Genomic DNA, 23,407 nt, shown 5'->3' with positions numbered 1-23,407 from the left:
CTACCACAAACCCCCCGCCACCGGAACTGAGACCTCTGAGATAGTGAGAAAACAAACCTCCCTTTCTTTCTTCTGTGTGCATGTCTGTCTGTGTGCGAATGCATGTGATGTGTGTGTCTGCACACACACATGTGTTTAAGGGACCAGAGGACAACCTAGAGTGCCATTGCCTAAACATTGTCCATCTTGGTTTTTTGTTTTCTTTTTTTTTTCTTTCTTTCTTTCTTTTTTGAGACAGGGTTTCTCTGTGTAGCCTTGTCTGTCCTGGATTTGCCTTGCAGACCAGGCTGGCCTCGAACTCACAGAGATCTGCCTGCCTCTGCCTCCCCAAGTTCTGGGATAACAGGCATGTGCCACCATGCCTGGTTCCATCTTGTTTTTGTGACAGGGTCTCTCACCAGCCAACAGTCTAGGCTGCCTGGTCAGCGAGCTCCCAGGCACCCATCTGTCTCCACTTCTACACAGATGGAGTACAAACACGCCACCAAGACTACTTTATTTTTTAAAATGTGAGTTGGGGGATTGAACCCAGGTCCGCAAGCACTCTACTGACTGAGATATCTCCCCAGCTCCAATCCTTTCATCTTGTTATAGTGATTTAAATCAGGCATTTATGACAGTAACGGGAAGCTAACTAACACCTAGGATCATAGTGATCCACTTCTATGACTCAGGGGCCAAGCGTCATTGAAGGACGGAGTCAGGGCACGGCAGGCACCCAGGCCATGCCAAGGATGCCTGACCTGTGGCCAACTTACCTGACCATGGTCCAGGTGCACTAACCCCGTGCACATCTGTCTTCTCAGCCACATCTGTTTCTCCAGCCTCCTTCTCTGGGCCTTTTCCATCCACAGGTCATCCAAGCTGAAGTGAGAGTGCGGAGGGGCCCTCCTGAGCTCTCTGGGAACTTGCTCTGTGGAGATGGAGGGCAGGGGCCGTGTCACTACCTCCGTGGCCGATACCAGCCTCTGAGTAGACTCTGGGTGAGAAGTTTTCTGATCATGGGAGAAACTGAGCTTCTTGTCTAGCGGGTTCTCCTGGGCGACGTAGCTCTAGAGAGCAGAAGAGACATAGTCAGAGGCTGAAGCAAGGGTAAACCAACAGGGGATGCTTCTCTTCCCCGAGTCTCAAATACAATGCTTTATTTTGACTTACTTTCAATTACAATGAGATACTTCATTCACAGTCATTTTGAAAAGTACTAAGACAAGACATAAAATAAATCTTGTTTCTGGTATGACAGCCACAATAAGACCATTTCAAACAAGAAAGGCTTCTGATTTGATCAAGGACTGATTCTTGTTAAAGTGCCTTGGGGCTTGGAGTGCCCATTGAAATACTTGTGTGTGTGCTGATACACATGCACGCAAGTGTGGGGAGGTCAGAAGTCAATTCCGGGCATCATCCCTTAGAATCAGTCACCTCATTTTCTGAGCTAGGGTCTGTCAGTGGAACCTGGGCCTTGCTGATTAAGCTGGGCTAACTGGCCGGCAAGCCTACTTGCCCCATGTTGAGTTTACAAGTGCATGCCACCATGACTAGAGTTTTGATGTGGGTTCTGGGGACAGAATTCAAAGCCTCGTGCCATGTCTGCACCCCGGCTTTTGCTTAAGCAGAGAGAGTTCTGAAGCAGAGCACACTGCAGACACAGCTCTCACCTCTCCAACCACTCTCACGGGACAGCACTGAGGCATCACAGCCACTGCAAAATAAATCCTGTCAACAGCAGCAGAACGGCTGGGATTTGTGTTCACATCTGCACTGTCTCCTCTTTGAAATCGACCCATGAACCAACCCTGAGATTGTGAACTGTAAAAACCTGTCTTTGATTTGGTATGGTTCAGCCCTAACACACACCTTTAATGCAAGAACTTTCTATGTACAAGATTTAATAAAGTTAACCCTAGGTCAAGAGGAGGAGCAAGTAACCAGCTGACAGGGATTAACAGAAAGGAGGGACTTTGGGTGGAGCGGTATTTAAAACAGTGTGGAGAAGGAGCTTTGGGCTTTAGCTCTTTAGCTCTTGGGCTTTTTAACTTTAGGCTTTCTCCTCTTGGGCTTTCAGGTGAGCTAGGAGGCCTTTTCCTCCTGGGCCATCAGCTGAACTATCAAGCTTCTGGCTTTTTCCTTCTGGGACACGAGCTGAGTGGAAAGGTCAGCTGGTCACTTTCTCTGCCTCTCTGAGCTAGCAAGTTTTCACCCCAGCATCTGGCCCCTGAGTCTTCACTGGTAAAAATCAAACTGTTGGAACTTTGTTTATAAAACAACACTGTTATTCCCATATTCATAAAACCTCACCCATTAAAAAATAGCTCAATCAAACACTCTAACTGTAGTCAGATTACCTTCCACAGGGGTCTATGCTTCTTCCAGAAGCCATAGCTTGCCAAATGAAAAGCCAAGTATCAGATGAGGGATACCTCTTTCCAGTTGTGGAAGGTATCCCAGAGAACCCCAAACAATACAGGCTATCAACAAGGCTCTTTGTTGCCCCCTGGAACTTGATGTTAAGACCCTATTGCTGAAGATACCACACGTATTGATCACAGCACACATGGAGAAATCATGTTGGTTCTGGCTACCTTCTTGCTGGCTACCTCTCACAGTACTGGACAGTGCTATGCAGGCTGCTGGGGAGGAAGGAGGAGTCATCAACCCAGCAGTGAAACGCTGTGAGCTAACCCACTGACCATCGTGGCAAATTACACCCATGGACCCAACAGAGGCACATATGATACAGGGGTGACCAACTGGTTTCTGATTGGATTTGAGATCCATAGCATCGGAGGAAACACGTGCCAAGAACCTACAGCTGGGAGCTCTCTGGTCCCTTACTATTATTATTCTACTAAATGGACACAGACTCAAACTGTCCTCTAAAATCGGATCTCTCCACCCATGGTGTGGCTCCCACCCTTTATCACATGTTCCTTTGTGCAGTGGATGGCAGTTAATGCAGAAACTCACAACTAGTCAGAGTGCAGAGAATAAGCGTCAGCAGAAGGTTCAGTTATAAGCGGGACATCCATATCACCCTCCAAGGGTCTTGGACCATCACCGAAGAGGGAGTAGAAATATGTAAGAGCCAGAGGTTGGGGAGGACAAGAGCCAAACCACATCTCCTGAACAAGACATGGCCACTGCACTCGTGAGCTCACAGCAGCTGTGGTTGCCTGTACACTCTGGTACAGAGCCAGAAGGGGCTTACGAGCCCCACCCCCAGCTGAGGACCTATTGACAGCAAACGCCTTCTAAAGGGTTCTGACAGGCTGGTCACACTCCAGTGGATGGACCCACACCCAGGAGTATATGAGAAGCACAATTGTATTATTTAGATTCAAGAAGAAGAGGAGGAGGAGGAGGAGGAGGAGGAGGAGGAGGAGGAGGAGGAGGAGGAGGAGGAGGAGGAGGAGGAGGAGGAAGTAAAGTTGGGAGGGAGGGATGTGGATCTGGGAGGAGGTAGGGGAAGAAAAGGAGCTGGGTAAATATCATGAAAATACAAATACATTGTATTGAATTCTCAATTAATAAAATATACCTTAAATTGCATAGAAATTAAAGAAAAAACCTTCAACCATGGCCCAGAGAGATACTTAACCACACTTGCTCTTGCACTTACCCATACTTGCCTCTTGCAGAGGCAAAGTTTGGTTGCCAGCACCCGCACTACGTGGCTCCCACAGCTGCCTTTAACTTCAGTCTCTTCTGGACTCACACATGCACTCCCCCCACCTCCCCCCCCCACATATACACATAATTAAGAAAATTTAAAAACCCTCCAATTAAATTCCTCAGCTCCAGTTACTGCCTGGTGTTGGGAGCACTGGATTTGATGATGTCATCTCATGTGTTGCTATTTATTCTTTTATGTGGAAGCCTCATGAGGGGACACACTGTCCTGCCCAGGACTGCTGAAGAGCTGGCTGCCTTCAGGAGTTTCTTCAGTTGGGTTCAGTTAGATGTTTCAAGTTCCCAATCTGATGTTACGTTTCTGCTCTTATTTGTGGGAAAAAAAAATCTCTCGAAATACAGTCCTTCTCCGGAGATAGTTAATTGTGTTTGTGAAGCAAAAATTATTATACAAATGGAGCTCTCATTGCATATGAAGGAATTATTTCAGACAATTAGATTACGAGCCAGGGATACTGGAGGGATTTAAATGAAATCGTTTCTATATTTCACCTCAGTTGGCCAAGGCCTGTACTAGGAGACCAGTAGATGGTAAAGTGTATGTATACAACTCAGTACCTGGAGCTGTCACTTAAAACCAAATATACTGCACAGTCATAAAATTAAACTCTTAACAAACATTCAGGCAGCCCACAGGCCTTCAGAAGAGACCAGAGAGCTGGTACACAGACAGAATAAAATAGACATAAGCTATAGTCCATGAACGATTATTTTAACCTGTGTGTGGTGTATGCATGTGACATACATACACATGTGGTGTGTGTACCTCCTCCAACAAGGCCACACCTCCTAATCCTTCTCAAACAATTCCACTCTCTAGGAACTAAGCATTCAAATATATGGGCCTATGGAGGCCATTCTCATTCAAACCATCATAGATACACATGTAAAAATCCTTTAAATACTAGCTAATGTAATTTAACAGTGTAGTGAGGATTATACGACACAACTAAATGGAATGTATTTAAGTACTCAAAGGGAAGGTCAGTATTTGGAAACTCAGTCAGTATTGTACACGTTTTAATAGGTCAAAGAAAAAGCACATGAATATTTCAATTGATTGAGGAAAAGTAACAAAATACAATACCTACTCAGGTTTGAAAAGAAAACCGAACTAGGAATAGAGAGTGGTCCCTAATTATGATGAAGAGTATCTGCAAAATCCTAGAGCAAACATGGCTAGTGCTGAAAAATTGGCCACTTCTCTTCTATGACTAGGGACAAGCCCTCTTTTTTGCCAACACTGTGCTTAACACAGCACTGACCCTTCTAGCCACTGAAATAATGCAAGAAAAAGAATTTAAAAAAAAAATCCATCCCTTCTGTAGATTACATGAGATGCAATTTGAACACACAGATCTGTTATATTTCTATGTATCAGCAATTAATATTCATAACCCAGAATTTAAAGTATAATGCCTTTTATTTTTACTTCAAATGATGAAATGCTTATGGGTAACTCGAACTATACTTTTCCATATCTGAAAACTATAAGACACCGAATTGGCAAAGCAGGTCTGAATAAATGGAGATGCTGCTTTATCAGTTAGAACATTCACCACAGTAAAGACTCCAATTACATCCTAATCCACACAACTGCTTAATTCTACTCCCATCGAAGTCTGAGCAAAACCATTTGCAGATAAAGTTAAGGTTTTTCTAAACTCTACATGGAAATGCGAAGGAACTAGAATTAGATGATTTTGAGAAAAAGAAAATGTGAGTAATCAGTTTGCTAGATTTTAAGACATTATTCAGGGACAGCCACTGAGATGCTGTGGAGTTGAGAACATGATGGACACAGATCAACGCAAAAGTACAAAGACCCGGACGTGGAGCCCATAACTGCTATTCACGGGCTGTAGCTAATGCTGCAAGCAACTCAGTGCTGGGGCACTGCCTACTTAGAGGCAGAGAAATGAACATTCTCCTAAATCTCACATCTTAACAAAATTTTCTCAAAGTACAGAAATCAGTATGGAGGTCCCTCAAGAAACTAAAAAGAGGCCCTACCCTACCTTTTGACCCCAAAGACTCCAAGTCAACCTATCACAGAGACCCTTGCACAGCACTGTTCACAAAAGCTAAGTTCGTGTCCATCAATAGAGGAGTGAAAACATGGTCTGCATGCACAGTGGAATTAAGCCAAAGCCAGACATATTTTCTCTCATCTGTGGAGCCCTGGTTTTATATAGGTTTACATAATCACATATGACCAGATGGCATGAAAGTGTCTAGGGGACAGAGGGGACTAAACTGGAGGGAGAGAATCGATAGAGGGTTAGCAGGGCATGAATGGTGCAATGTCCTTGAAGAACATTCCATACTTGCATTGTTGGTACACGGTCAAAGGAGGGACACATGGCAACAGTGCTCCAGGGGACTGTAAAGTCCCCCGTCTCTGCCTTCCAAGGCTGGGATTTCAGGTGGGCCACTGTGCCAGTTTGGCATGCCCATGGATTCTGGGGACCCAAACCCTAGTCTTTATGCTTGTACTTTAACTGGTCAGCCATCTCCCTGGCAATCTCTCAAAATCTAAACCCACACTTGTCCTGTGACCTGACCATCATACCACTCGGCTTTCGACCCGAAATGAAAACGAGTGTCCACCACAGTGCATAAATGATTACTTGTGATTATAGTCCAAACCCAAAAGCAGCCCAAATGACTTTTAGCAGATGCATGGTTAAAGATAGAATATTACTTAGCAATAAAAAGGGATTATCGATAGATGCAACAACCTAGGCAGATTTCAAGAGTCTTAGGCTGACTATTTATCTCAAAAAAATAAGGTTTTTGAAATCTAATCAGACACTGGTGCTTGAAAGTAGTTCAGCCAGAGCCAGGAGGATGTGAGCAGGAAGGAATTTAGCCCAAGGGCAAGGAATGTGTGTGTCTTGCTCATGACAGTCATTACAGGCCCTTACATTTGATAGCCATTACATTACGGCTCTGTCCATGCATGAGACAGAAGCTGTGTAGATCCAGGGTGAGCATCCCTGATAGGAAACCAAACATCCAGAAAGAGACAAGACCTCAAGTGGAAAATTCCATATCTGACCTTAGGTGGTCATAGCACTAAAGACACTGAATTAATGAATGGCTGTGTGGTCAGCCATCATACCAGTGAGTTCTAGGCTTAAGATTCATTTTATTAGTTCTGTCACTCTCCTTGTGGAACTTCTGTCCCCTCCAGGTCTTTCTATCTCTCCCTTCTTTCATAAGATTCCCTGTACTCTGCCCAAAGTTTGGCTGAGTCTCAGCATCTGCTTTGATACCTTGCTGGACAGAGTCTTTCAAAGGCCCTCTGTAATAGGCTCCTGTCCTGTTCCCTGTTTTCTCCCTCTTCTGATGTCCATCCAGTTCAGTCACCTCCCCCTTATGGGGGAGCAGCCTTACCAGGCCACAGAGGAGGACAATACAGCCAGTCCTGATGAGACCTGATAGACTAGGATCAGAGGGAAGGGGAGGAGGACCTCCCCTATCAGTGGACTTGGAGAGGGAGGGAGGATGGGATTGGGAGGGAATGAGCGAGGGGGCTACAGTTGGGATACAAAGTGAATAAACTGTAATTTATAAAAAAAATTTTTTTAAAGATTTTGTGTGTGTGTGTGTGTGTGTCTGTGTGTGCGTGCATATGTGTGTGTGCACATGTCCATGCAGATGCCCTGGAGGGCAGCAGAGGGTTTTGGATCCCCTAGAGCTGGAGATAGAGGTGGTTGTGAACCTTCCCAGGTGGCTGCTGGGGACTGAACATCAGTCCTATGCAAGAGCAGCAAACGCTTTAACCTCTGAGACATGGCAGCAGCCCAGCCTTGAACTTACACTTGGGGGCCATCCTCAAGCTGTCTCTTTTATGCATTTGGCAATATTCTAAAACTACAAAGGCAGCTGAAACTTGACATAGTTTTTGTATTCCCGCTGCTGAGTTTTGAGTCTTATTTGTGTAGTGATAGCATTGCTCTGTCCTTGGATATGCAAGTTTCGAATGAGGGGCTTAAACCCCTCCTTGAAGGGTGGTGACCGAGTCACCTTGCACTCACAGATGGGCTTTTGGCATTCTGAGAATCCCTGACCAACACCCCCAGATCCCGTGCTCTTTCTTGTGTTTTCTTCTAAAGCTTTATAACGTATTTCGTATTTGAGATCAGTGAAGTAAGTCTCCCTAATGCTGTCTTTTAGTACTTAAATATTTTTTTTCAAGTTTACCTAAAATCGGCTACAAGGGATGTTGAAGGGTGTGGCTCAGCGGGTCAAGTGCCTGTCCAGCACGCATGAAGCCCTGGGCTCAACGCTCAGCACCCCATAGAACGGCGCATGGTGGCTCATGCCTCCACTCTTGCGAGGTGAGGGCAGGAGGATCAGGAGCTCAAGGCCATCCTTGGCTACACAGCAAGTCCAAGGCCAGCCTGAGCTCTGTGAGACCCCGTGTCTGAACAACAACAAGGAGAGATAGTTCAGTGTCTTGTGGCACTCGAAGCCGTGCCTGACCACCTGAATTCAATCCCTGAAGACTGTGAAAGGAGAGAGCTGATTGTCCTTTGATCTGAAGCACAGCCCCCACCCCCGCACAGACACAGACACCAAATGAATGAATAAACACAAACAAATAAATAAATGTTATAAGCATGACAATACTAACTCAAGGGCACATGCCTCCACTTGTCTTTCTTTCCTTCTTTTCTTCTTCTTTTTTTTTTTTTTTTTTTTTTTGAGACAGGATTTACTTGTGTAGCCTTGGCTGTTTTGGACTTGCTTTGTAGACCAGGCTAGCCTCACACTCACAGAGATCCGCCTGCCTCTGCCTCCCAAGCACTGGGATTAAAGGCCTACGCCACCACTGTTCTTCCCTCCACTTGTCTTAGGTAGCAACAACTCACTTACCTCACTCCCAGGCAGGTCCCTCAGGAAAGATACCATTCCCAGGCCATGGTGACACTGGCACATGCTCCTGTCTTCCTTCTGGTCATTCTGGTTTAGTGTTTGCAGAGAGAGTAAGAGGCTCGCCCTGGCCTTCGAGGCCTTGGGCCTTTCAGAGGCCTCTGAACTTCTGTTGGCGTCCCTGTAGCTTCTAAGAGAAACCATGGAGACTGTGCTAGTCCTGCCTGCAAGGCAGAGATCCAACCTCTGTGCCCCAGGCATGGGACTCCTGGGCTTGGGGCTTGTGGGTCTGCAGGGCATGCCTTGGTTTTCATAGGTCAAGTGGCAGGCAGAGCCACAAGGGAGGGTACAACTGATGTCAATCTGCTGGGCTCCAGGGCTGGTAGTGGAGGCCAGCCAGGATGGCTCTGGAAAGATCCCAGAATGGAGGTACCTGCTGCCCTCCTGGGGAGCAGTGCGTTTTATGGTCGGTTCACTTTTCCTCCTGTGTTCCGGAGAAGCCCGACAGCTAGAGGACAGTGTGGCAGGAGACTGTGGGGGTGTCCAGGACTCCCCACACACAGGGCTGTTGGTGACAGCTGTCCACTCCTCACAGTGGCTGCTGGCTGCTGGAGGGGAAGAGCAGAGAAGTTCTGCAAAGTCTGGTCCTGGAACCCCACTCACTAAAGAGGGCCGCTTGGAGCCTTCCACATCTTTGCTTCTCAAAAACGTGCGCCAGGAGCTCTGGCCTAGCCTGCGCTTCCCTTTCTCGCCTCTGACAGAGCCAGCATTTGTTTTCTCTGTAACTCTGGCCTCAAAAAAATTGGTAAAGGTCTTGTGGGCTAAGGCTAGCCGTGCCCTGATCTTGCTCTCTGTTGTTTTCAGTCTCTTGACGTTGCAGCTTTCTGAGGAAGGCCCTTCGCCATCAAGATCCCCAGATGTCCCCACTTGAATCTCTTGGTGTGCATCACCAGAATGGGTCTCCAGAGACACGCTCTGGTGGTCGTGGTGCAGAGGCAGCTCCACCTGGCAGGGACTGGGGGGCATGCCTCCCTGGGAGCTGGGGTGACCTGGGTTCAAGCCCTCTAAGGTTAAGGCCTGGCTGCACGGTCTGTTCCCTCCAGGCATCTCCTTGGACCAGGGCCTGTCAGTTCTTACAGGGGTCACCTGGAGAAAGGAAGGGCACTGGCCGGCCTCCTGCACACCCTGCTGAAGCCGGTCGCCCAGTCCCTGGAACGGCAGCAGCGTAGTGATGTGGGATGAAGCCAAGACTCCTGAAACGGGAACCTCTGCCTCACCGACCCACGCGTGGGAGACTTCTGCGTCCTCGGCACCCTCCGTGCCGGAATCTCCTTGTTCACATTCTGGGCTGCGCGACTCCCGGTTCCCCCCGGGCTGCAGGCCCAAGCCTCTGTGTACACTCTCAGACCCTAGGCCTGAGCTTTCCCCAAGCAGCAACTCCTCCAGTGTTTGGTCTGAGCTCAGTGTGTCATCCGAAGCAGTCCTGGAGACCTGCCCCCTCATGAGCCCCATGCCTTGGGCCAGCAGCTGAGGAGCCCCATCACCCGGTCCTGCTGCAAGGCATCCCGGCAGCTCACACTCACTGCAACAAGCTGGCATTTCCGAGGCCCTGGCAGACTCAAAAGCCGTGGAGCCTGCTCCCTTCTCCTCCCGGAGGTCACCCGACTGTGATTCCAGACGACAGCGGGCCTTCTTTGTAGAGGTCTGCTTATGCTCCTGCCTTACTGCTACCATGATGAGTTTGCAGCTCTGCTTAGAGGCCCCATCAGCTCTGAGAGCCTGTGGCTGGCCAGCAGTGAAAGGCTCCCCACCCTGCCCAGTTCCCGGGGCACACTCACTCCTGGGGCCATGGTAAGATAGTTGGACCGCTGGGAAATCCAAAAGACCTTGCAAGGCCTGGCCCCTGCACTGGAGGTCTAGAACCACTCCCTTTGCTGCTGCTTCTGAAGGGTCAGTGACATTTGACTTCCGAGCGGTCTTTAGGGCGCAGGCGCCATCACTCACTTCCGGGAAACCTACCAGCCTTTCGTTGCACACAGGCATCTCACCATGGCTGCAGCGACGTGGGAAGGCAGAGGCCCTGTCAGGCGGCTTCCTCTCCTCACTGAGAGCACGCTTTGTTAGGTAGGTCTTGGTGTGGTTCCCTGGCTTGGCAGCAATGTTTAGCAGGCACTTCTCTTTACCGATAGCATCTCCAGGGTGGACACCTTTGGGCTCCTCAAGTCTGCTCTCTGGGCTGTGCCCTGGCTTGCATTCAGCGGGCCCAGGCACTTCCTCTTGGCTGCCAAGCTTCAGCAATTCTGAAGTAAGGTGGGAAGGGTCTGGGCATGACCTAGAAGCCGGTTCTACCTGGTTTTCCAGTGGGAGACCTACCCAGGGTGTGTCCTGAGGTGTCCCTTTAAAGCTACAATCACTCAGCCCTCGCTCACCCTGAAAAGGAAGGTCCCTGCCTTGAGAAGTGGAAAGTAAATAAGACAGCTGGGTGGGCCCAGAGGAAAAAGTGGTATGAGTTATTGCGTGATGGGGTTCTGTTTCTGTCCCTTCCCTCAAGGAGGGCCCAAATGTACCTGTCTGCTTCAAAGGCTCCTTAGGACATCGTAAAGGAAATGCTGCAATGGAATGGGCCCTGACCAGCATCTTCACGCGCTGGCAGAGGAACCTTTGTGGTGTCTTGCCATCGGCACCAATATTTTCTGGGACACTATGATGACATTTGGTGCCTATGAGGCAAGGTGTGCCCAATCGTGGTTGGCAGGCTATATCCAAGCAGGGATGAACCCAGAGCAGGTCAGGGCTCACTGCGGGCTTTGAGGCAGATCCCTTCTTTGTCCTGATCCACAGAGGGAAGTCGTTTTCCTGAGGTCCTTTGTGAGGTACCTCTGCTGACACAGCCCGGCGGTGGGCGTGTGGCCAGGTCTGACCTAGTCCACAGTGTTGGAGAAAGCTGGGCCAGACCACAGGGAGCTCCAGAGGGTCCCCAGACCCGGCCTTTTGCAGCTGGGGACTGCTGTTGCTGGAGGCGCTCTGCGGGAAGCACAGAGCCGCTGCTGGCACAGACTCCTGGGCCAAGCTAGTCACGCAGTCGCAGAGGCTTGTTTCAGCAGCGGCTGCAGCGGAGGACCCGCGCAGTTTACTCTGGTGAGAATCTTCCTCCAAGCTCGAGCGTAAACCCAGCCCTTCCTCTGTACGGAGCCCTTCACCACAGGCCAAAGGCTGCCCTTGAGGAGGTGGGATTGCTGAATCATCAGGGCATCCCCAGCCTGCTTCTGCTTCTGAGGAGGGGCCACTTGGAGAGAGGCAAACTCCACCAGTGAGGTCACCCGGGAAGGACTCGGCATCGGAAGCGCTTTCAAAGGGGTCTGTTCTCGTGTCTGATCGACTTTCGCTCTTATGAGACAGGGTCTCAAAATACTCCGGGTCTGTTTCCTGGGGCCGTTCCTGCTCCTCTGGTTCCGCAGGATGTGGGTGGAACTGGGCATCTTCACTCTCTCCTTCCCCTGGAGGGAGCACGACCGGCTCTGGAGTCTAGAAGGGCAAGAAGAGAAGAGTCAGAGAGAAGTACCCAGGACCTCTGCGCACACGTTTCCACCATTACGCACGCCTTTATCGGAAGGAAACATCCTTCATCGCTTCCCGTCTAGCCCCAGGAAGGAAGGAAAGTGTCAAGAGCTGGACGGCATGAACGCGGAAAGCAAGCGTGGCCGGCTGAGGAGATGGCTCGGTGAGCGGCCATGCAAGCCTGACAGCCCCAGTTTGGATCTCTGATATCAAAGTTGGGTGCAGCAGTTCAAACGTGTCATCCCTGTGTCTCAGAGGGCAAGATGGGAGGCAGAGACAGGAGACTAGCCAGAAGCTCGAAGACTGGCTAGCCTGGTGTAGGCAGCGGTAAATAAGTCTTGTCTCAAACAAGGTGGAAATCAAGGACGGACACCTAACTTCCACATGCACACTGTGGTGAAAACATACCCACCCCACCCCCACAAACATGACCACACAAATACACAAACATGAACAATCACCGCAACACACACATACACAAACATACAAATAAAACATGAGCATACACCACACACACAACATACACATATTCCCCTCATATACACATATGCATATACACATATGAACATACAAATACATAAGCAAAAATATACCACACACACGCATTCACAGTCATGCATGTGACCGTATGCACGCACCGTATGCACACATACACATAAATATGAAACGGAAAAGGAAACAAGCAATGAAGCCAAGCCTGAACTTGGGGAGAAAATGTCATGCAAGTTAAAACAAAGCCCTCAAAGGGCAGAACAGCCTTGTAAGCAAGCATAGTTTAGTTTAAGAAAGCATGAGCATGAGTCACAGAAAGAAGCAGCCTTTTGTGTAAGGCATTCAGCAAGAAGGAACAGATTAATACATGTCTATCCTCAGCTCTGTTTGTTCTTGGGCAGCCCAATGGCTTGCAGTAAATGCTCTTACCTTTAAAACTGTCTCTTGAGTTTGAATAGCCAGAGAAGAAAAAAGGAAAACAAAAGAAGTCTTGAAAATTTTCTGAGACTACAGACATGGAATGTTGTGTGTGTTCAAGGCAGCTTTGAGAACATGAAGGAAGAGAACTGAGCAGAAACTGCAGATTTTTCTTTTCTTCTTCTTCTCTCTCTCTCTCACACAGGCGTGTGCACGTGTGTGTGTGTGTGTGTGTGTGTGTGTGTGTGTGTGTGTTTTACATCTGGGATCCACCTGTGAGTGCCATTGCTTGGCTTTCTGTTTGAGACAGGGTCTGTCTCTGGCCTGGAACATCACCAGGTAAGGTAGACCAGCTGGCCAGTTAACTTCCGTGGGTCTGCCTGCCTCTGCCCACCACACTTGGTTTGTTGTGGTTCTGAGAATCAAACTCAGGTCCCCATGTTTACAAAGTAAGTGTCTTGCCAGCAATCATATTCCCAGTACTCTAGTTACGCTTTGTTTTTTATTTTTGTTTTTGTTTATTGTTTCTTTGTTTTGTTTCTTTGCGACAGGGTTTCTCTGTGTTGCCTTGGCTATCCTAGACTGTTTGTAGTCCAGGCTGGCCTCGAACTCACAAAGATCCACCTGCCTCAGCCTCCCCAAGTGCTGGGGTTACAGGCATGTGCACCACCACGCCTGGCCTGTTTGTCTATTTTTAAGACAAGGTCTCATTATATACCATGGCTGTCTTGGAACTCCCTCTGTAGATCAGTCTGGCTTCACACACAGAGATCCACACCCAGCTTATACTTTTCTTAATCCACTTTCTAAGCCATGAATTCCCATTCATCTATTTGAAGGGCACAAATCTGAATTATGAAGATGGCATCCATCCACAAAGATCTGTTTCTCTTTCTCCTTAAAAGTCCCTGCCCCTACCTAGCCAACGTTCTTCCTGTCATAGTCCTTCCCCGGGTCAGAGCCCTAATTCTGTTAGCCTTGATTTCTCTTCCCTGGGGTTTGACATGGACAGATTCTGCAGGACGTCTTTTGGGGTCTGGCTTCTTTCCCCCAGGTATGAAACCTATCCAACGTGCAGCCTGCAAGGTGGCATGGGGCCCATGATAGAGGAATGTAGCCTAACGAAACCGCACACTTACTTAAAACATGAGATTTGTTTGTGTGTGTGTGTTTATATGTAACTGGACTACATTGTTCTCAAGCATAAATTCTCTAGATGGCATGTGGCGATTCTCAAATTACATGTGCCTGCTAGCACTACTCAGTGTATGCAGTAGGTTACACTGTAACTCAGCAATGCAGTAGTTACAGTGTAACTGTGACATTGTACTCAGCATTCAGCCACCAAAGTTTCCCTCATCACCCCAGGCCATGGGCATAGTCATTTCTTCCTGAATCTAGTCAAGACTCCTCAGACTTTGTACCTTTCACAAGTATGGTTTCTCCAGGGCGTGTGTGTGTGTGTGTGTGTGTGTGTGTGTGTGTGTGTGTTGTATACATGTGGGCATGATACAACTGTGGAGTTCTGAGGACAGCCTTGGGCGCATCTATCTTTTGCTTGACCCAGGGTCTTTCGCTGGCCTGGAACTTTGCCAAGTACTGGGCTCTAGTAGTCTGCCCATCCCCACTGCCCACGTAGTCACTACTGCCAGGCTTACTAGAGAACACTGTGTCAGGCTTTTTATGTGGGGACCTGAGCTCAGGCCTGCACACCTCCAAGCAGGTGCTGTACCAACTGAGCCATCTCCCCTGCTCCCCAGGAGTTGATGTAAGAGATTTCTTAAAGTAAAATAGTTTGTAATTCTCCATAATTTGGAGAAGGAAAATAACGACAAAACTGGCGGTGTGCAATGTTCCTAACTAAGGTAGAAAATCAGGAAATAGACAATAAAGGACCTTTAGATGTGTGGCAAAGCCGGAAGGAGCTGGGGGCAGGAAAAGGGACGCTAAGAGTGATACTGTTTGGGGGACAGGAAATGGCTTAGTGGGGAGGGTGCTGAGAAAACATGAGAATCAACATCACCCCCAAGGGAGAGGCTGCAGTCAGGGCGGCCATCATGCAGGGCGAACCTTGTGCTTGCTTCCCAGGTGGTTGGGGGAGGGGGAAGACCTGGCTGAGTCGCAGGGAAAAGCCTCCATGGAGAAAACTGTCTAAGGTTACAAAAAAATATCCATATTAAATCACCAATGTAGTTCATACATGTGCTTGGGACTCGAACTCACAACTTCATGCTTGAGCAGCAAGCACTCTTACCCAAAGAGACATCCCCCGCCCCCACAGTCCAGTAGCTTTAACATGAAGTATTTTAATGAACTCAGCAATTCTATTTTTTTTGGGGGGGAGGGGGCGTTAAACACAGGGCTTCTCTGTGTAGCCTTGGCTCACTTTGTAGACCAGGCTGGCCTAGAACTCACAGTGATCTACCTGCCTCTGCCTCCCTGAGTGCTGGGATTACAGGCATATGCACACAGGTAGGATTTCCTATTTGAACCCAGGTTTATTAGAAGAATATTTAATCGTCTTTTTTTGTTTCTGATTTTTATCTAGTTATGGCTTGGTCTGAGGTGTTGCCTGTATATTCTCAGACTGGTTGAAACTGGTTCTGCCACACGGCACAAGACCCAATTTCATAAAGGCTCGCAGGTGTTTGAGAGCAGTATGGCTCATGTCAGAGTTCACGGCAGCACTTACTAAACGCTCATTAGGGGAAGCCTGTTGACTGTGTTTAAATCCCTGGCGACCTTACTAGCTCCCCTTCAGCTATGAAGAATGCTGAGTGAGGATTTGTCTGTTTCCTCTTTCAGCCCCGTCATTATCATTGTGCACACTTCAGCCTTCCCTTAGTGAGTCAGGGACCAGTTCAGCATTGGCAAATCTTTCCGGGGCTTTATTCTCTGTTAGGTCTTTATTGTCCTAATAGTGGTGTTTCCTTCAAAGGCTGCATTCCCATGCAGAGGTTTGCTTTCTGTCTACTTCCCTTAAATGTGCATTCAGAATCACATACAATAGGTTTCCCAAATCCAACCTTTCGGTCCCGTCTGCCCAGAGTTTAGCTAGGAGTTTAGCTGTGATGACTGACACGTCAGGATCCCAGTCTCCACCCCTGATCCTGCTCCCTGAACTCCATTTGTTTTATGTCCTAGGAACGTGGGCCAGACCCTCAACCATGATGGGGTAAAACGCTCGAGGGATGCTGTCCTCTATCTCCGGTCTGGACGCTTTGCCGTAGGGAGGAGTGTTTGGGATCCCTCATGTTCTCGATGGTTCCAGAATCACATGTTCATGCTCTGCAGACTGTCTCTAGCCCCCACCCCCCCTCACCCACCCAGTACTGGGTCAGCCTGCTGGAGGAAATGACCTTCATATTGCCAAGTCAGAGACTTCGGGTTCCTTCTGACACCTCCCCTCCATCTCTCCCTCTCTCTTTGTGTGTCTCTGTGTGTCTTGTATTTGGTGTGTTTATGGATGCATGTGCCGCTCTTCCAGAGGAACTGGGTTTGGTCCAAGTACCCACTTTGCGGGGATCTCATGCATATTTCTGGTCTCCATGGGCACCAGGCACACATGTGGTACACAGATATGCAAGCAAAACACTCATGCACATAACATTATTTTTTTTTGTAAGAAAAGATAAATCATTTCAGATAGATGCTTTACAAATAGTTCCTTCCAGTCCATGGCTTGTCTTTTAATTTTATTAATCATTTCTTTTTTGAAGAGTAAAGATTTTTATTAAATGGAACCAATCCACTGAACTTTTTTCCTGATTTGTGTGTGTGTGTCTCACATGTATGTATGTGTATGTGTGGCCTCATATATATGTGTGTGCATATGCACGTGTATGCAGGCACTAGACACCTCAGGTTGTTGTCTGGCATTTTTCTCCATCACTGCCTGCCTTATACTGAGTCGGGCTCTCTCAGCTGAACCCAGAGCTCACTGATTCTGCCCTATATTGAGGCAGGGTCTCTGAGCTGAACCCAGAGCTCACTGATTCTGCCCTATATTGAGGCAGGGTCTCTCAGCTGAACCCAGGCTCACTGATTCTGCTATTCCAGCTAGGCAGCTTGCTCTAGAACTCTGCTATGAAAGATGGCTGTCATGCCTGCCCAGCATTTGCTTGGGTTCTGGGGATCCATCTTCCCACTTGTGGGAGGAGCTTTCCCCACATTTCTGTGTTGGTCAAGTTAATAAAGTGCCAACCTGAGATCACTAAGATTTTCCCTGGCATCCTTTCTAAACTATATTAGGAAAAATAACATCCCTCCTTTCAGAAGATAGTCTCACTTTAGTTCCTGAAACCTGTGATCTCACCTTTCATAGCAAAGAGGCCTTTGCAGGAGTGGCTGAAGGACCCAGGGGAGGAAGCAAACCTATAGTGTCTCCGTGGGTCCCGAGGAGGGAAAAACAGGCAGGAGTCCAGGCAGGTGTGACAGTGGGAACAGAGGACTGGGTGTTCAGGGAAGGGCCTTGAGCCAAAGAGTGGGGGTGGAAGCCTTCCTAGGAGCAGATGTTTCACCCCAGAGCAACCAGAAGGGAACAGCCCTGCCTACACAGCACCCAGAGAGACGCTGGCTGGACTTCCTGACCTCCAGAACGGAACGATAATGGACTGTTGATGTCTTCAGCAACTGTGTTTGGAGAAAGTCATTGTTATCACAATAGGACATTGCCAGGAGCTGCTCATCCGCCTCTGGTAGAAAGAGCACTGATGATTCTGCATCCTTCTCTCTGCCTCTCTTCCCACACCCCCGACAGCAGCAACAGACCTTGGGGGTCACATGCAAGCGAAACAAACCGGCAAGGAATGTAGTCCAGCTTCTGAGAACCAGGAGGCATCCAACATACCAACCTGGATTGTTTAAGAGAAGAAGGTGACGGGGGGGGGGGGTCAGCTCACTGTACTTACAACACAAGCAGGAAGACCCGAGCTCACTCCTCAGAACGCCTGAGAAAACGCTGGGCATGATGGCAACTATCTGTAATCCCAGTCTTGGGAAGGAAGAGCCAGTATCTCTGGGCTCCCTGGCCAGCTTGCCTAGCCTTCTCGGCAAGTTCCTGGCCAACTGAACTCATTCCAAAACACAAGATTAGTGTCTCCCAAAGAACACCCAAGGTTGACCCCTGATCTCCAATGACACAAACATGCCCCATGCAGCAGCAAGGCAGGCAGGGCTGGACCAACACCTTCACATGTATGTTGTAGCGTGTGTGCACCCACACATGCCACACACACACACACACACACACACACACACACACACACACACCAGTAGCCAAAAGAAGAATCCAATGCTGCTCAAGAGCCACTCACTCTGACTCGTTTGTTCATTCGGAGCTTTAGGGATGGTCTGGAGTCATTCGAATCAGCAATGAGGTGGATCACAGCAGCCCTCAGTCACCACACCGTAAGCCATGAGTCAGTAGTCTAGGCTACTGGTCTAGGCGCGGCCAAAATGTTAAAATGCTTAAGCCAGGACTTCTCCACATGTGTCTTCTCTGGTGTCCTCAATGTCCGTGCTCTTAAGGGATATTTTCACTGTATAAAGAACTGGCCACTGGCAGCGCAAATTCTGTCAATTCTGCAAATTTTCGGTTGGCATAGTTTGCTTTCCCTTTCAGCAATTAAAGAGCACACATTTCTGCTCTTGAGGAAGCTTTGTTAGGATCAAGAAGGTGCTTAGAAGGGGTGGAGGAGAATCTGATCAAGGTATATATGTGTGTGTGTGTGTATGTATAGGTAATATATGTATATTCACATACATATGTGTATGTATATATGTATACATACATGTATACATGTGTATATATACATATATATAATTTAAGATCATCTTCCTTGGACTGCTGTCAGGATTTTTCTGGTCTTTAATTTGTAAAGCTCAGTCATAGTCTAGTACGGTATTACTCTGTCTTGGCATGGAATTCTTCTTGTTTCTCCTATTTGGGGTTTGACTACTCAAATCTATTGGTGTACAACTTGTCAAATTTAAGACATTTTTCAAGCATTATTGTTTGGATATTGTTGAGCTCTCCAATCTCGGTCTTCTCCTCTGAGACTGATGATACGTGATTTCTCCTGTTGTGGTTTCTGCAGCATCTAAAACTCTAAGGCTGTTACAAGCTCGCCTGTCTCTTTAGTTCACACCAGATAAAGTCTATGGATCTGCCTTCAAAATCATGTATTCTATCCCACGTCTTCCCCACACTACCTCAGAAGCCATCAGCAAGGATTTTGTTCTAACATATTTAAAGGTTTTCATTCGTTTTTATTAGAAAAAGAGAATTTCACCACTGCCACCATTTTTGCTAGGGATGGAGAGTGGGTACAGCCTTTTGGACATATGTACTCTCTGCACACACGGATTTATCATCTCTCTCTCTTTTTAAAGACACAGTTAGTACACTTCATTCTTCTTGCTTTCATTCTCGAGACAATTCCATAGCCACACAGCCTCTGCTGCCTTAACCTTTGGGTGGCCACTAGGGTTTTCCCCTGATGGGTACAGTATCAGTGTTCATGCCAACTTTTTTTTTAACCTTTAACTTCTTTGCAATCTTTCATTATCACAAATAATAACGTATGGAGAATATATTTTCTGTAGGGAGAATTCCTGGGTCAAATGATATGTATAAACTTTTTGAACTGCAAAATAATTAAAATATACAAAAAGCACACGGAAGTAATACTGTCGTGCACGCAACATTACCCATCTCAATAAACCACATCTCATTTAGTAAGAAGAAAGGAAGAGAAAGTAATAACGAAAAAACAAAAAAGAAAATTTCTGGTTTTTTTTTCTATTGCTTATATTTTCAGTGTTTTGTTAGTTTCAATAAAATCCAAGTACACGTGGAAGCATTTCCCAGTGGCTCTTTTCTGGTGGCTCTGGAATTGAACTCAGGGTCTTGCACACGCTAAGCATTCTACCCCCACTGAGCCAGGCTTCCTGCTCTCATGACTCTTTGAAGAAGTCTAGCATTTGACTCATCTTGGTGGGTCCGAGTATTCCAGGGCATTCTGGGTAATCTGTGATGAGATAGTAGACCCTGTTTAATCTGGTTGTTGTTGTTGTTATTTTAGCAGGCGTTTCCCAGTAGAGGTACTGCCAGGGCCCACCAGTTTCTATGTTCAATTCTGGTAGGTCCTAAGGACACCCTAGGAAAAATGCAGCTGAGGCTCATTCTGCCACCTTGCCCAGAAGGAAAGATTGCTGAAGAAAGTGATGGTGGTGCAGCCCCCATCTGGGCCTTGGTGATCACAGACAAGAGACAAGGAGAGGGCCAGCCAGTCCTTCTCCATTCCTTCTACTACTGACTTCCTGATAGTGAAGGAAGGAAGAGGGAGGATGCAGTGAATCACGGTGGGCCTGAAAGCCCAGTACTGTCTCATCTCATTAAGCCTGAGAGCAAGCTCAGTTCCTGCTGACACTCCCTTGTGCAAAGAAAACAGAGCCCACAGAGCCTCCACCCAACTGAGTGAGCAGGGGGAGGTCCCTGACACTCCCACAGGGGAATGTGCAGGGGCATTGCCTGCTTCTTCAGGGCAGGTGGAGTGTCAGGCAGGCCCTTGGTTCTGCTGAGACTGGAAGTGGAGAGCATTGTTGCATTTGCTGTTTGGCAGCAGCTAGGAGGCAATGGGCTTTCCTGAGCCTTTGTGGGCTGTTTTTCGTGGACTGATTTTGTGGGTTGCTCTTGTGGACTTTGGTTAGAACTTCTCTAGCATGTAGGATCCCAGGAGGAAACGAGAAGATTAATGACTCAAATCCTGAGTTCCCCGAGGGGCTGCCACCTTCTTCTTCCCTGTTGGGGTGCTTCCTGCCTGTGTGTTGTGTTATACCTACAGTTTGTTGCCATAGAGCAGATGTTAGAGGAACAAGAGTTGCTCCGTCTTTAGTGAAATCACAAGTCTTTTTAAGATGTCTCTAAGAGCCTCCTCTGTCATGAACTCAGTTGACTGCTCTCTGATCACTCACCCCTGATGATGCAGCCTTGACAGGACACACAGAAAGGGGATCCAAGCAGTCCTGATGAGACTTAACAAGCGATGGGCAGATGGCAATAGTGGAGAACTCCCCCCTTTCAGTGGACTAGGGGAAGGAAGGGTGGGACTGGGAGAGTTGAGGGAGGAAGCCTCAATCTGGATATATAATGAATACATTGTGAAGAAAAAAAATATATATATATATATATATGTCTCTTAGGAACATTTTAAATGGAAATATGTGATGGCTACTGACTAGTTTGATGTCAACTGGACACAGGCTAGAGTCATGTGGGAAGAGGGAACTTCATCTGAGAAAACAACTCCATCAGACTGCCCTGTGGGAAAGCCTGGACTGCATTTTCTTGATTAATTACTGATGTGAGAGGGTCAGCTCATTATGGGTGGTGCCATCCCGGGGGTGGTGGTCCTAGGCCTTATAAGAAAATGGGCTGAGAAGCCAAGAGGAGCAAGCCAGTAAGCAGCACCTCTCCATGGCCTCTGCATCAGCTCCTGCCCTGACTTCCCTCAATGAAGAACTATGACACTTTCCTCTGCAAGTTACTTTGGGCCATTTATTTACAGCAACAGAAACCTAAAATGAAAAGTTTATAAAGTTTACATTTTTCTTATGAAGACCTTGGATATACTTTATATATATATACTTTTTATATCTGGCATACAGAAAACACTTTTAAAAAATCCTTAATGTATGTATGCATACAAGAGACAAATATTACATTTTTAATTCATACTTATACATATATTACTTATACATATATTACTTATACATATATACATATATTTTTCAAAATAACCTAGACTCAGAGATGCTTGTTTGAACACTAGATAAATACATCCGCAGATACTAAGAATAGCAACGATGACTTCCTATGCTATTGCAATTCTTAACAACTGTAATGCCTGAAGAATTCTAAAACCACTTCTGTGCCACATGAAGCCAGTTCCTCTCTCCTACTCCGCAAGATCTGTTCATCTGTTCCAGGCAAGGAATGGTTCTTTGCCTTCAAGTCCAATGAAGGGGGGTCAAAACGAAATACTAACAGGCCATTTCAGCAGCGTGCTGGTTAGGTCTATTTCAGCATGGCTGATCCTTAAAAGCGTCTAGGAGATGGTGAGCAGGCCTCTAAGGACGCCGGTGAGGGTATTTTGAGGGAGGATTAAATGAAGCAATAGACTTGACAAGATCTAGAGTAGCCTACAAGACTGGCCTCTGGGCATGCTGCGCAGAGTTTCCAGATTAAATTAACACTGAAGTGAGATGACGAGCCTTCGGTGTGAGTGAGGAGATGCCACAGGCTGGAGACTTGCACTGTATAAAATGGAGAAATGAGCTGTGCAGCAGAAGTCATTTCCTTCTGCCTCCCAACTGTAGAGGCAATGGGATTAGCTGTTCCCTGCCGCCCCGGCTGTCCCTGCCGCCCTGGCTGTCCCCTGCCACCCCGCTGTCCCTGCTGCCATGCCTTCCCATCTGTGATAGACTGTACCCTGACTGTGAGCCAACATAAACTCTTCCTTAAGTTGCTGTTGTCAGGATGTTGCCCCAACAGTGAGAAAAATAACCAGTGCTGCGCATACTACCAGAGTTCTGCCCTGCACTTCTACTGACTAGAATCAGAACTGCTAGTGAGCAGGAATAACAAAGTCCAGCTAGAAAAGCGTAAATACACCAGCTCCAGCAGCGTCATGGGGCACTGCATTCCTTCCCAGGGGCCCCTATTCCTTAGTCCTGAGAAGGGTGCAGCTCTAGCCTGCAGTATCTCTTTTGCCTGTCACCTTCCTGTCCTGCCTGTCGAAGCCTAGTGTCTCACTTTCTAGTTCAGTTGCTGGGATAAAATAGCCCAACAAAAGCAACTTAGGGCAGAAAGCATTTACCTGGCTCGCAAGTCCAGGTCACAGTCCATCACTGCAGGGAAATCAGAGCAGCAAGGATTGAACCACCTGGTCCCATCCACATTCGAAAGCAGAAATAAGTTTGTGCACTCATACTTATGCTGAGACCACTCAGATCACCTTCTTTCCTACAGCACAGAACTCAAACCCAGGGAATAGCACAGCCCACTCTAAGTTGGGTCTTCCCTTCTCAATGAAGGGAAACCAAAACAACCCCTCACAGATATGTCCACAGGCCAAAACCTACTCCCTCATTGAGACTCCTCTCCCAGATGACTCTATAGTATGTCAAGTTGAAAATTAAAATCAGTCACCCACCCAGCAAGGGTCAGATCCAAAGCTGTAGCCTCAAGGTGTATAGCAGTCTGAGGCCACACGTGTGTTCCTATCCCTGGAGGCCTATCACACCTCATGGTCCTGGGGGATCAGACTCACAGTTGAAGGGACAAAACACAGGCTTACATAGCTAC

General features: G+C 47.6%; 1 protein-coding gene and 1 long non-coding RNA gene across 3 annotated transcripts in view; one reads left to right on the top strand and one right to left on the bottom strand.

Annotated features, from left to right (window-relative positions):
- Arhgef4 (Rho guanine nucleotide exchange factor 4) overlaps positions 1–23,407 on the bottom strand; it is a 113,685-nt gene that overhangs the window by 67,618 nt on the left and 22,660 nt on the right. For both annotated transcript variants that reach the window (XM_021644420.2, XM_021644421.2), the window contains exons 2-3: positions 8,575–12,096; positions 759–1,052 (exon numbers count right to left, since the gene is read on the bottom strand). In XM_021644420.2, coding sequence (XP_021500095.1) covers positions 759–1,052; positions 8,575–12,096 — 3,816 coding nt within the window. The remainder of the gene's footprint in view (positions 1–758; positions 1,053–8,574; positions 12,097–23,407) is intronic.
- LOC132648394 (uncharacterized) overlaps positions 1–23,407 on the top strand; it is a 48,690-nt gene that overhangs the window by 18,919 nt on the left and 6,364 nt on the right. The gene's annotated exons all lie outside the window — the stretch shown is intronic.

This window comes from Meriones unguiculatus, chromosome 16 (assembly GCF_030254825.1).
Source record: "Meriones unguiculatus strain TT.TT164.6M chromosome 16, Bangor_MerUng_6.1, whole genome shotgun sequence".
NCBI lineage: Eukaryota > Metazoa > Chordata > Mammalia > Rodentia > Muridae > Meriones > Meriones unguiculatus.
Note: the sequence above shows the minus strand (reverse complement) of the source record. Positions and strands in the feature narration are given on the sequence as shown.